The 15212-nt window shown below is 29.8% G+C and overlaps 1 protein-coding gene across 2 annotated transcripts in view; it reads left to right on the top strand.

The window, feature by feature from the left end:
• Positions 1–15212, top strand: part of DCX-EMAP (Doublecortin-domain-containing echinoderm-microtubule-associated protein) — a 22921-nt gene that overhangs the window by 2610 nt on the left and 5099 nt on the right. The window contains exons 3-10 of one of the 2 annotated variants that reach the window (XM_018520826.1): positions 656–833; positions 10439–10678; positions 11210–11326; positions 13206–13437; positions 13736–14031; positions 14332–14496; positions 14741–14836; positions 14923–15060. In XM_018520826.1, the coding sequence (XP_018376328.1) occupies positions 656–833; positions 10439–10678; positions 11210–11326; positions 13206–13437; positions 13736–14031; positions 14332–14496; positions 14741–14836; positions 14923–15060 (1462 nt within the window). Of the gene's footprint in view, positions 1–655; positions 834–10438; positions 10679–11209; positions 11327–13205; positions 13444–13732; positions 14032–14331; positions 14497–14740; positions 14837–14922; positions 15061–15212 lie in introns of both variants that reach the window. The other variant, XM_018520825.1, reaches the window with a different exon arrangement.

Genomic DNA, 15212 nt, shown 5'->3' with positions numbered 1-15212 from the left:
TATATATATATATATATATATATATATATATATATAATTGTGCATTACGTTGTAATTATATACCGAAAATATTAAAAATTATTTTGAGAAACTAAATTTTTTTTAAAGCTTTTTGGAAAAATGGCGAAAAATATATAGAAAAATTTTGAAAAATGCTTATAAAAAAAGAAATGCACGATGTATGCCATTTCTAATCAGTACGTTTATTTAATTGACTAACATCTAAACTAATATTTTAATTGGAGGGTTATAAAAATGTTGTTGTGAATTATGATTGAAAAACATTATTGACATATATATATATATATATATAAAATTGCGTTGTCATGAAAGGATCGTATTTTTAAAAACATTAACTTAAACGTGAGAAATGCATTTAGATTTAAATAAATTTTGTTCAAACATATTCAATTGTCAAATTATGATCTGAATTACAAATCAAAACATACATGTTATATTTTATACATTAGTTTTGTGGCGTTGATTAAAGTTTTCATTCTTATTACTCTTTTATCTTGCAGTAATAATCAATAGTTTTAACAATAAGAAAAAATTCATTCGAAATTGATTAAAAGGTTTTGAAAGAATACCCCGTAGATTTTCGAATTTGCTTTATATGTATAATATTACTTTAGTAAATGTTGACAATTTTTAGATTCAAACCTGGCCGTGACATTGGTTCTTTGGAGGCTCTATTGGATAGATTATCCCTTCGGATGGACTTGCCAAGAGGAGCGCGCCATATTTTCTCGATGGACGGTGACCGGAAGATCAATCTTGACGAACTCGAGGATGGTGCCTCTTACGTAGTGTCCAGTTATAAAACCTTCAAGGTAAGAAAAATCTTCGATGCATCACATGAATTCGAGTATTGCAGAGAAAATAAATTTAGAAAAAAGATATTTCGTCCAATTCATATGTATATCGTATTTAAAGATAAAATTGAATCAACGAAATCTAAGATCAATTTAGAATAGTTTGATTTAAATATATTTGTTTATTTGAAATTATTAATTTTACTTTGCACAAATAATATAAGTATAAATTAAAAAAAAAATAAATGCAATTGATAGTCTATGTTATCTTGATAAGAAAGTACAAGAACGCGATTTCGTAGATAGCGAAAGTGTGTGTTAATCATGCTCGATTAAAGCTCTAGTTGATAACAACTAACAACCTCGATACTCGTGAACTTGACTGACGTTGTAAACACGTCTTCTTCAAAGCACGATCGACTTCATCGTGCTACAAGTGTGAACATACTGGCATTTTTTTTCTTCGGTTGTTGTCCATAACTTCGGTTGTTGTATGAAAAATGACGTATTTTCATGGCAAATATAAAAATATGTTTAACTTTTGTAGTTTTTAAATTTTTATGATTTTATCTTTTATACAGTTATGAAAAAAATATTTTAACAATGTTAGTAATACAATATTAGTAAAAATTAATCAATAATAATAATAATAATATTAATACTCATATATTGGAAGAAAATAAAATACGGAATATACAAAGAAAGATATATCATATACTTTATTTCTATAGTACCTATATGTAAAGGGAGTATTTGGGAATATAACAAAGATTGAAGAAAAGAATAACAAAACATTGAATCTTCCTTTGTTCTTAATTCTTATGCGGGTTACTGATACGATTAACCGATTACATTAGTCTACGAATTTTCATTTTTGGATCATTGTTTGAAGAAATTTTGTTGGTTCCTTTTGTTTTTTGATGCTGAACATGAATTGATTTTCCAAATTTCTAATTCCTATATATCGAAAATAAAAAATCATTCCAAAATGAAACAAAATGCATTTTAAAACTAAAAGTTAATACTTTCGTGCGGTATTAACAAAAAATTGGAAAAAAATTTGTTGCCAATGCTACAATATCACGAAAACTCTTACAATTGTTGTTTTTTATTCTTTGACGCCAATTTTCTGGCAATTGTGACGTTATAACCAACTTGAAAAACGGATTCGTGTCCAACAAGCAAAAATAACATTAAAAATAGCTAACATTTTAAAAATAATTTTTTTTGCAGGCTAGTATTATCAATAGTATTATTACAACTGTTACGATCGCTATCGTATCGTAAAGTTATTTATATAAATTAATATTTCTAAATAATCATCAGAACACATATATTTATAAATACGCATGTATATAAACACGCCCGCACTTTATACAAAAGCTATAAGAATTAAAAAAGAATAAAAAACAACTACTAATATTGCAGTAGAGTTTAGTATATCGCAATAAATGTGTCAGAACATAGAATTTTTAAATAACTTTCAAAGAGATGCGATATGGCAACCATTTGTAAGAATGCTTAAATTGTAATACCGATGATGACGACGACGACGACGACGAGGGGACGTCGTGTGTATCTGGCCCAGATCAGCTTCCTAAAGCAGGCCACACGCAACGCAAAGTTATATTAATTGCGCGAGAATAGAGAGCTCTTTTCCTATCCTTTTTAGTATCGAAACAATATAGATTTGAACACTTTATGATTTGTCTTGTTTCCAAATTTTATAGTACTATTTATTTATAATTTATGTATAATATCTGTATTATAATGTAATTTTATAGGAAAAAACTCGCTTAAAAAAGTTTCTCATCATCTGATTGCCTGTCTGGTTTATTGATGCAATGGATGAGAAGCAATTTTATTTTGTCTTACGTCATTGGGCATTATGGTTCACACCCTTCCTTTAATACAGAGGTGTGACCAATTTAACTCGCTATGTATTACGATGCACCTTGATGCAATTACGATCCAGTTACTTTGATCGACAATCATATGCAGGATTATTCTTTAATTCGACAAAGTGGCTGAAGCTTATAATGCATGATTCTTGCATTAAATAACTGGGCTTTACATGCCGATTGGCCTTAATTAATCAGATCAGTATTCTCAAAAATGTAACCCATTTTTACAATTTGATTAATTAAAGAGAAGAAAAAGGGAAGAGGGAAGAGAGAGACAATTTCAATATTCAAGATAATCATTTAAGATAAAATATTATTTTCCCGTATTAATTTTTTAAATTTTTAAAAAACGAAGCGTACGTGAAGTCTCATTTTAATAATTATAATACAAAATTGGACCGATGAGAATTTACTATAAGTGTGATAAAGAAACAGAGGAACATGAAAGTGATTTTAAAGTATCAGTTTGTATCAAATAGTGATATGAGTTTGCGCAGAATAGTCACGTATACTTCTTCTCAGAGCTTTCCCTCCTTTTTCTTTCCCTCCTTTTTCTTACTTGTATTCTTTTCTGCATTTGCTTTCATCATTTTCTTTCTTTCTGTCTTTTTACCTTAATCTCCAATTTCTGTCATTATTTTTCACTACAGCAATTTATAAAATGGATCTTTGTTAAACAGAATGATTCTTTTAGAACATCTTTTTCATGACATTTTTCTCTTCTTCTCGTCATATAATAATATACAAAATATCTTAGAGATATATACAGGGTGTCCCGATCTTTTTTGCCAATCACTTTTGTGTAGATAGAGAGGACTAAACTGAGTCGAAAAGCCCTCTACCATTTTGCAATTTTCGCAATAGTTAACAAGATATTAATTACTAAAAATTGCAAAATATTGGTCTTGAATAATTTTTTACTCAAATACTATCAACTTTACAGAAAAACTGCAAGAGACAAAAATTATTTATTTTCTTCTCATAAAGTTTTGAGAATTTTTTCAGAATTTTTTTCAGAATTTTTTAATAACGTATTTTCTCATGTTGGTAAAAATAAGAAAATGCAGTACTAAAAAGTTGATAAAAAATTCTGAAAAAATTCTCAGAACTTTATGAGAAGAAAATAAATAATTTTTGTCTCTTGCAGTTTTTCTGTAAAGTTGATAGTATTTGAGTAAAAAATTATTCAAGACCAATATTTTGCAATTTTTAGTAATTAATATCTTATTAACTATTGCAAAAATTGAAAAAGGTAGAGGACTTTTCGACTCAGTTTAGTCCGCTCTATCTACACAAAAGTGATTGACAAAAAAGGTCGGGACACCCTGTATAAGCCACTCTTAGATTTTGCATTGAATGCGATCCATTTGACGCTACAAACACTTCGAAGCATTTGATTAACTACTCTAAAGAAAGTAACTTTACTTTCACTAATTGGTTAATCAAAAAATACTTCGAAACATTTCTAGCACAAAGGACCGTAATCAGTATTGCACTTCCACTTCTGCCAACTTTTTAGTCTAATTTAAAGTTAACTTTTTCTTATCAGAAAGAAAGTTGAAAGGAAACTTCTTTGTTTTATTCCTTTACTTTACTTTAAATTTTTAATATCAGACTTTATATGTCACTAATTAAATAATATGTCCTAAAGTTTTGTCAAAGATTACTTGAAACTGAATAATTTATTATTATCAGTAAGTAATAAGCTTGAAATTTGTGTGTGATTCAATAAAAATCAAATTTTATTTACAAATAATTACTAAAAGAAATTACTAAAAGACACCGCGATATACAAAAGTCATGAGGTCCCTTCAAAGTCACTTCCTAATACGTTGCGCGAAATAATATCGGCCTATTTTGCATTTCCATCATTTCTGACACTCTAACATGTAACATTATACACGTTCTTACAGTACTGCGATAAAGATTCGTGCCATTAATTAGATTTTTATTATATGTTCGTTCACCTTCGTTCTCTTTTCTTAACACAAATTGCGTGTTTGTTCCTCGCGTTGCTTGCCACGCTATTGGTGACCTAATTACATATTACCAACAATTGAAGTTACTATTGCGTCGTGTATGCCATATGCACAATCCTTGAAACGTAAAGTATGTATGTACTACACAATCTCTGCAACTGTATAAATAGTAGGATTTTTTCTAAGTACACCAAAAGCTTGTATTGATACAGGTTACATTCCACAAATCCACACAATTTTCAATACTTTCTTAATAATTATGTAGAAAACTATTAATAAAATAGAAATAATAATTTTATTTTCTCAAATTACGAATTTTTTCCTTGATTCTTCAATGCTTTCATAATAGCGACCAATTCGATTTTCTTAGCCAGAACAACCAAGAACGCATGAATCACGGAGTAGTAAGTGGGAGGTAGGAAGGGAGGGGCAATTCCTACTTCCGTTAAGAAGGCTGTTGTAGAGGGTGGCAAGAGAATGGGGGAGAGACCGTATCTCATTGACCGTTGGTCAACCGGCCTCTTGGGATCAATAAACACCAAGTTCTCTTTGCTTGGCTTACCTCCGAGAACGTTATTGCTTTTAAAGATTCAAAGTAATCTTAAAGTTTGGGTCATTGCTCCAGAAAAATTTTATTTTGTCGCGCGATTGTTCTCCTGTCTTTTACTTTTCTTTTTTCTCGAGGATTTTATTTTTGCATTAAAATTTGTTTAAATTTATTGCGATTATATGTAAATATTATACGTAACTTTCTGTCTTTCCTACGGCTGTATAGCCATTTATTCGTGAGCAAACCGAACGATAGTCCCAGCGTTGATATCACCATAATCGATTATTTGCTGTAGTTCATGTCACCAAGACAGCACGGAAATCAAAGAAATGTGATAAGTGCGTATAATATGTAGTGTATAAATGTTTCCATTAACGTTCATTAGATATATTTTTCTTTCTAGCTAGACTTCTTATCCTTCGCGATCGCTACTTTATCGAGCGACGGCTGACGGGTACCCTTACTCTAGCTATTATTTTCTTCAGCGAATTATTTTTCTGTAATCGCTATTGCACGTTTTGAATCACGGGACCTTGCTATCGTCACGCAACATAATGTGAGCTGGTTCTTCATTTTTTCATATTGCAAGGATACTCCATTTTAAGTAAAAACAAGCGGAAAGGAAGATGTAGAAGAAAAATTGTTTGATGAAATCATGATATAAATTTTGCTCTAAAAACAATTGTATATGATTTATCAATATCAATTGAGACGGATTGTCAGGTAATTGTATTGCATTCTCAGTTAAAAAACTTTTTTTCCAATTATGAATGAAAGATAAAATGAAAAATTAGTAATTATAATATAACAAATAAAGAAAAATAATATGAAACTTTTTAAAAATATATATAATGAAGAATTAACTTTTACGTGAATGATTATAAATATACATATTTGTGGTAAATTATGCTGTCATAAAAATTAAGATTAGTAATGCTTTATTGTGCAGAAATAACTAAAGATATATAATAATTTTTTATTTGCATTTTAAAAGCTTTTAATAGAAACATATTTATTTTACTAGATATGTCTTTTTCATGAAAACTACGCAACTCATAAAACGATTTGTTCCATGTCTTTTATTTGTTTTTCTACGAGAAATTTTTCGTTGATTATACATGATTTATTAAACAGTTTCGTATAAATATCTCATTATATACCTCTATCATTATTATTTCATTTTCTAAATTTATTCTCGATTTGTCGAAAAATTTAAGAAATTCTTGAGCATAGAGTTTGGTATTAGGAGGCTTATCGAAAAGATTTATTGTCGTGACTTATCAACTGCGCTATTTTTTCTAATCTTTTTTTGGAATTATAATCAACCCAGACAACTTTGCACGCGATTGTCGTAATTATATTATAATTTTATACGTATTATGTACATGCACGAAATATATATGACGGAAATATTTTAATTGCGAAAAATTAATACAATTCTGAATACCTTATTAATTTCGAAAGAACAATTAAATATAATTTGATATATATATGATGAAATTATATACAACCAGAAAACGTGTGTGTGTGTGAGTAAAGATGAAATACTAATGACCTGAGCTAAGAGTTAAAGTATCATATCAATATAGGATAGCTTAACGAAAGGGTTGGTCTGCGTGAGAATGAAGTGGCGAGCTGACCTTCATTCTATATATATGTGAATACGTTCTAACTATTATACCCTTATAACCTTGTATTGAGAATATTATACTATATAATATAAAATTGTATAATATGAGTTGCTAATTAACTGACAATTATCTTTCTGTGATAATTATTTACAATAGCTTGCACTAATTTAGATTAATATACAAAAGATAAATTAAACATGAGTAAATGCCATAAGAGTTAGACACTAGGTATTCGTGTGCGTATGTGAAATTTATTACATATGTATATATATATATATATATATTAAAAAATAGACATTATAACCCGCATAATTTTGGTCACCTAAATTTTTGAAAGCTTGTCAAGGGTCAATCTATCTACATCTCAATAATATAGCATCGAATTCTTTGTATACATAAGTATGTCAATTGTCGACCATTCCATATCCAATTCAATTAAGATATCGCAGATTTATTGCAACATCAATTTAACGAGATTCCATAGTACTATTCCAGCACAAGGGATCCATTTACATTGACCATATCCATATGTACTGTAGATAATTATTCAATTTCACATTTACATTAATCGATAATATATTTCCAAATATACTTAAAAAAGACTTTGAGGAAACGTTATATTTTCTTTACTGCATAATTTTTAACATTAAAAAGACTACGATATAAAAAGTGTCTCATATAAATGACTGATCTTTTGTTAGTGGGATAGTACGCGTGTTTTGAAGTCATAATTCAACTTATTGGACTATTAGTCTCGTTAGCTCTTTTTTGTTCTTGAGATCTACTTTTAATATTAGTCTTATGTAGCTAATCAAGTTAAGTGCTTTAATATATAGGCTGAATTTCCTGAGAAATCAAGTTTTTTTTTATGAGAGATTTATCAGGAAGGTGTGGGCGTTCTTAATTTCCGCGGATGCTTTTATCGCCTTTTATCGAAACAAGCATTAAGCCCAATAGAACTTCTATCATTCGAACTAACAAGAGACAAAACGATTCCTATTGATCGTTTGTTAAGATTAGTCGAAACACATGTGATTACTATCAGCTATCTCCCCGATATGTTGAATTTTACATATAAAATAGTAAATTTTAATAGTTTTAGTTTACAAAAATTGTACGTGTGCGCACACTCTCACAATTATATACATACATTATATATGCACGCTAATTCAATTCAGTATGCTGATACTAGAAATTAAGGGAATTGCAACTTTCTTTTATTCATCATTTTTAATGAACATACTGAGCGTGTCTTTATCGCTTGCATCAATTGAATAACATTATGCAATTCTTATTTAATTATAATGTACAATCAAGTTTTTAAAACACTGAATGTTCCATTGTCAAACATTTTTAGTTAAATTTTTACAAATATTTTATTTAATTAACTGAATATAATTTCTCTTCTTCTCTTTGATTTTTATTGTGTTGAATAAAAAAAATAGCACGATAAAGATTATAAACAATCTTAGCTCAAATTATATGTGTATATGTATAATAAAATCGTAAGTTGAGTTAAAATTGTTCATAATTTTTATTGTGTCATTTCGATAAAAATCAAGGAGAAGAAGGGAAATGATCTAATTGGTTAAAAAATATTTGCAAAGGTGTAGTTAAAAAATTTTGATAATATGGAACATTCAATGATTCAAGGCTACTTCGCGCATTACAAATATTACAATCGAATATGAATTGCACAATGTTATTCAATTGATGTAAACGACAGCAAGGCACGCTCAATATTATGTTCATTAAAAGTAATGAATAACCGTGAAAAAGGTGTTGCATTCCCTTAATTTCTAGTATCAGCATACTGAATTGAATTAATATTGTTACGCGGAGGATTAAGAAGAGGGGTAGAAGAGGAGGTGAAGGGTTAGGGGATGGTCGTCCTTGAGCGACGGCAGCCCTTCATAAGATATGGTAACGTAAGGTAGAGAAGTGTGGTAGGGGATGTTGCAGCACCCTAGTTCTTCAATACAACTATCCCACCTCTTACTTGCCCCAGTAGTCGTCCATTGAACACAGTCGCGGTTGTACCAACGTGTTCCGTCCGTATTCGAAAGAGAGATAGCAATTGTGTCACGCAATTCAAGATTGACGAAAAGATAATTGCAACAGACTTTCACGTCAAATCTCATCATTAAAACTGTTACTGTCGATTGGTGAATTCGATGTTAAAATTGATGTGGACATTTCTTTTCAGTAGATCGTAATAAAGAATCGCGATCTTTCATTATTTTTTTTACAGCTTCTCCAATTTCTTCCAATATTCTCGATTCTCGATGAGGAAACGTCATTATTCGTTTTTTATAACTATGAAAGAGTGTTAAGAATCGAGATTGAGATTGTGTGTATTACGATTAAAGATTGAGAATTTTCAAAAACGTAATATGAGCAGTGATGGAAGTTTTTTGAATCATTTAAAGTTGCGATTGTAATCAAAGCAATCTTCCACTCGTTCGATCTTCATCTGCCTATAAAACATTTGTTTTAACGTATTTGTTCAGTGTCTCTTTGTTTAGTTCCTTCTAATACTCATAACTGGAATTTATTTTTTATGCTTATGAAGTTATCGTTACATTAAAATAGATTTAATTGAAGATATTCTTCAAAGACATAAAATAAATTATGAAATCCTAATTTTTTGGATTATGTGAATTTGTATACCGTGCGATATTGAATGTGGCAAAAGTGAAGTGAATCTTCAAAGGTTGCAAGGAGTCAATTGAGATCCACAATTGAGTCTGCAAGTTTGTCTTCGTCCCAATCGGACGATTCGGAGCCGAATTTTGCTAGACAAGAAATAGAGGACTACTGTAGCGATTCGGAGACTGAATATTACAGTCGAGATTTAAATTGCTGGTCGGACAGTTTCGTCGTGTTAATGAGCGATTCCTTTGAAGTGATATCGCTGCCGGCCGACATGATGCAGGTTTTTTTAAATGTTTATGCGACATTTTATTGGATTTAGTAAAATATTTCAGAAGAAACTTCAAATTTTGATTTAACATATTCAGAAATAATATAGAATATAATAATTATGTAAGAAAGAAAAAAATAAAATATTTTTTTGTCAAGAATTTAAAATTGATAATATCACGAAAATACACAAGAAAATTAATCTTACCATCAAATTTATTTCAATATTATGTAGTATAAAATATCTTTAAAAAAATAACTGACAGTAATATAAATAATAATATTAATACTATACATATTGTATAATGTATACTATAATTTTCAGAATGAAATTAAAATTTATTTGGAAAATTTTAATAATTTTCTAATATCTAATAATTTTAACATATATCGTAATTCTTCACAACTTTAAGATGCTTTCCAGTCGACATAAATTCAAAGTTTATAACATCAAGTTTATAATTTCGCACTCAGCAATGTAATTGTTATGTAACACCGTGTTATGTTACATTTAAATCGTTGAGCGCGAAATTACAACATTGATGTTATGTTATTTTTAATTTGTGTCGTTTAGGAAGTATCTTAAAACTGTGAAGAATTTATTGCGAAAAATATAATTAAAAATTTTTCATGTCAGCCGGCCAGCTACGGGAAGAAGAACAACACCTGGTACACTAGTCCAGCAGGCGGTGGAGGTAGTAGGAGCGGTACCACTGGGACCGTAAGTGGGGTTGGAGGGTGGCAAAGTAGACCGCCAGCGGTACCGAGCCTTAGCCGGAAAGCTTCCATCACTGAAGAAGCGCCACCCCCTGGTGGCGGAAAGCCATCTTCGGGCCGTGTCATTCGTATTGTTAACAACCATGATCATACTGTTCAGGTAGGATTGAGAATTGTCAATTGTTTACATGCGGTAAAAAAAAAATCGGCCGAAATCTATATGTTAATCTACGCATTAATTCTTCTTTTAACTCTTATTAAGTCTTCGCTGTTTTAAAAAAAAATAATTTTTTTCTTTTCTCAATCTAAATAATATATCCGTATAAATAAATAACGTGTTTGTTGTATGATAGAATTTTTGTCATTTAAATGATTTATTTTACTCTACGTGTTTGTTAATATTAATTTGTGTTCTTTAATTATATAATATAATTTTTCTAGTATTTATGTAATTTTTATTTGCGCTTTTTAATTCTTTTTAAATTCAATTTTTGTCTATATAAAATTAATTTCTTAAAAAAAAATATTTTTTATAAGGAAGATATTTGAACTATTTGTAACATCTGTTTTTGATTATTATCTGTTTTACTTATTTTACTTAGCTTAAATAATTAAAATTTTCTTTGTTATTTATATATTTATCAATGTAATTTTAAAAATATACAAACCTTTGTAATTATTTTTTCGTCAGTGCCGAGTTCTACTAAATCTTCGTACATCGCAACCTTTCGAGGAAGTTTTAGAAGACCTTGGACAAGTATTGAAGATGAACGGAGCTAAAAGGATGTTTACCGTTTCAGGACAAGAGGTTAGTTATTATTCAAATTTATTATTGTATTAAATGTAGATTGAAATTAAAGAATATTTAAAACTTGACAAAATTATATATTCTGCTTTTACTGAATTAAAAATTTATCCTCTTCTGCCATAAAAAATTAGAATTTATTAAATTTTATTGAATAAAATTAATTCACAAATCTATTAAATTCTCATATTTATATACAAAATTAATGTCATTTTAAGCTTGGTATTTGGAAAGAATCTAGAAAATGTCAGTGCGTGATTTGAAAGTGCAAAAAAGAAAAAAGGCATATGTAAATCTGAGGTATCAGCATTGTACTTGTAAAATCGACTAGGGTGCGACGTTAATCCATAAATATGCATGCCGGACTACGGGGAGAAGCAAGACGGGAGTAAAACTCGAAGCATGACGATAACGGGGTCGGCCCTCGTTTGAGAATTTACGAAATAAGGTTGTTATTTGTATGTTCCATAAGTCACCTTTAAAAAATTATTTGTTATTATTACTTAAAAAAATAAAAAATTTTAATTTTATACAGTATACACAATAGAGAATTATAAAAATGAAGTATTTTATTATATATTATATATTCGATCATTACATTTAAGGCAAAAGTCTTCCAATAATTAATTAAGTATTACATATTACATTAGAGTAATATATTTTTTTTTTTACAAAAGTACGCTTTAATTTTTGCAATATTGCAGGCTGTTTTTGAAAAATTCGAAAAGCGATAACATATTTATATAATCTTTAAATCAAAAGTTTCTTTATATCAAAATATATAAATTGTTTATAAGATAAATTTTATTTAAGAAGATAATAATTTTAGTTTGCGATTTTTAATATGATAAACTTACTTATTCGATATAATCTCATCTAAATTGTTCTTCGTCTGCACGTTGTCAGAATAATCTGCGTTTGTGACTAAAGCAAGAAACATAAGTAAGGTGTCTGTAAAGTCCGGTATTATATAGTCAAAATACAGTACGTGATAATCATAATGTATTACTTTACTTGAAGCCTTTCGACATCGTCGATGTTCTCGTGCTTTAAAAGCTATTGTATGCGATATTCTATATGACACAGATTTATACTATACATTAGTATTGAAATGCATCGTCCAAGAACTTATGACGAATATTGAAAAAGGAAAATTAATATCGAACATACGACTGAATTTTTGACATTTTAATAAATTACACGATTATATAGTTCTTACAAGTCACAGGAGGTGGTCGTCATGTAAGTGGAACGTACCCCCACGTGTGTGTAAAAAGGTCAGAGATTCATCTTTTCAGGTCACGATCGTACATGAATTTCAAATGGGCCAATTTTCTTCATCAAATAGCGCGTCATCGACCCCTCTCCTCTTTCTCTATCTTTCTCTTTTGTTTTTCTTTGTCTCTCTCTCTCTCTCTCTCTCTCTCTCTCTCTCTCTCTCTTTGTTTTTTAATCTTATGTTTGAATTGTAATATTTGCATATATTATTAATTTCTTGTAATAATATTTAATTATATTTAAGCTTTAATATATCAAATATATTAAAATGTTTAATCGCAAGAATTTATTCATTGATATTTATCATAAATAGGTATTAGATGCCTTGTAAAGAAATGAAACATAATCAATTCATAATAGATTTATCATTTTAATACAATACATAGTACTAGGCAATCATAAAAAAAAATTTATTTTATAAGAACACACGTAACCTAAATCATGAAGATAAAATTTTCATTTATACAAAACTAATCTGTGATGAAAAGAATAAATGCAATATATAAGTATTCGCAAATCATGTTTTTCATAATTTATTATAGTAAGCATCATAAAATATCCAGCAAATAAAATTGCTTTATACTTTTATACAATATGCCACTAGGTGAGAAGTTTCTCGCAATTGAGGAACGAATTTGCTGATGTGGATACATTTTATTTGGGTACCGGGTCAGCTCTTGTTATGGCTGGTGGTGTCACAACATCCCCGGTACGAAGATCAAGATCACGTGGACCATCCACTGTTGTAGAAGAAGTTAGCCGTCAAAGAAGGGCTCGTAGCAAGAGCAGACCACGAGCTTTGTATGCCCCTGATTCTGAAGTTGTTCGAGTAAACGGTAAAAGTAACTAACGACTAGTCTTGATTAGTTTAATCGTATTATTAGTCTTAAAATTGTACGTACTCAAATTAAGTTTTTGAAAAGTTTGTTGAATAAAAATTATGTTATTTTTGGAATACGATCGATCATAAAATGACATAGTATTGCAAAATTTACTTGAGAGAGAGAAAAATATTGCAAGGTTTGTTCGATATTTTTAGTACCTTCGATGTTCTTATATTTCTTTCTTTTTTTTTTTTATAAAGGGCATACTCTAACTTCTAAGTTTAAGAATAACATGCTATATCGTTAGCAGATTACAGCGTCGTAGAAGTGCTACGTGAGGAACCGGCCAGGGTGACGATCAGAGGTCTTAGACGATCGTTTTATCCTCCTTCGCATCTGCCCCCAGTTGATAACTCACCGCCTGAGAAGAAGCTGCAACTAGAGTGGGTCTACGGTTATCGAGGAACTGACACTCGCAAAAATCTTTGGGTTTTACCCAGTGGCGAATTATTATATTATGTCGCGGCCGTGGCAATACTTTTCGATCGAGAAGAGAATGCACAACGACACTATATTGGACACACAGAAGACATTATGTGCATGGAGGTAGGTAATATTTTCATGCCACAACAGTGCGCAAATAAAAGCGAAATAAGAGAATTGAGTCCCCAGAAATATTGCACCCTCGTGTTAATTTGAGAAAGAGTCTTTCGAACGTTACAGTAAATATAATAAAAATCTTTGTATAATGAAAGTTGAATGAATGTATAAGTTTAAACATGTTTGTCGAGACATGTATTTTTATTACTTTTTTTTCATAAGATTGAGTTTTTTTCTTCTTATTAATAATTAATTATTATTAGTAATAGTATTATTCATAAAGAAAAACATATACTCCCATTTCAGGTTCATCCTAGCAGGGAACTTGTCGCGTCTGGTCAAAAGGCAGGCAGGCATAGGAAAGCACAGCCGCATGTTCGTATTTGGTCAACGGAAACTCTTCTCACTCTATACGTGTTTGGCATGACCGAATTTCAAATGGGCGTCTCAGCATTAGCATTTTCACAACTGGTAATTTCACAACTGTCTAATTTGGTTACAAGTAATTTTTATTCAAATATTTATTTAGTTTATTTAATTTACTGAAACAATCGAAAAAAAAGTGCAAATTGCGAATATTGTATATACAATGCTTCAAATACATTTAATTATTGACAAGTAATAATACTAAAAAATAAATAATAAATTTAATCATATAAATTATATAAGAGATTATGTAAGTACATGCAATATCTATAACCATTTGATATTATAGAATGGCGGTAGTTACGTACTTGCCGTGGATTCTGGAAGAGAAGCTATACTTTCGGTGTGGCAATGGCAATGGGGTCACTTGTTAGGCAAAGTAGCGGTAAGTGTATCCTCTTCTTTCTGATTCTTTAAATTAATTTTTACTTATTGGGAAATGATATTATATACATATTATATTTATTATAGACTATGCAAGAAGATCTCACGGGTGCAGCATTTCATCCACTGGATGATAATCTCTTAATAACGCATGGGCGCGGCCATTTAACATTTTGGAATCGGCGAAAAGATGGTTTCTTCGAGCGAACTGATATCATTAAGCCGGTAAGTATAACATTAAATATATATATGGGGCATTCTCCGCGTGTCGGTGTCCCCTTCTGCCCATTTCATTTTTTGACAGAATTCAACCAACCAGGGCTTAAAATTTTCGTTGGAGTGTCTACTTTTTAATGGCGTGTGGCCTTTTTTGTAAA

This window comes from Trachymyrmex cornetzi, unplaced genomic scaffold (assembly GCF_001594075.2).
Source record: "Trachymyrmex cornetzi isolate Tcor2-1 unplaced genomic scaffold, Tcor1.1 scaffold93, whole genome shotgun sequence".
NCBI classification, from domain to species: domain Eukaryota; kingdom Metazoa; phylum Arthropoda; class Insecta; order Hymenoptera; family Formicidae; genus Trachymyrmex; species Trachymyrmex cornetzi.
The sequence above is the reverse complement of the archived record's forward strand: the minus strand, read 5'-3'. Positions and strand labels throughout refer to the sequence as shown.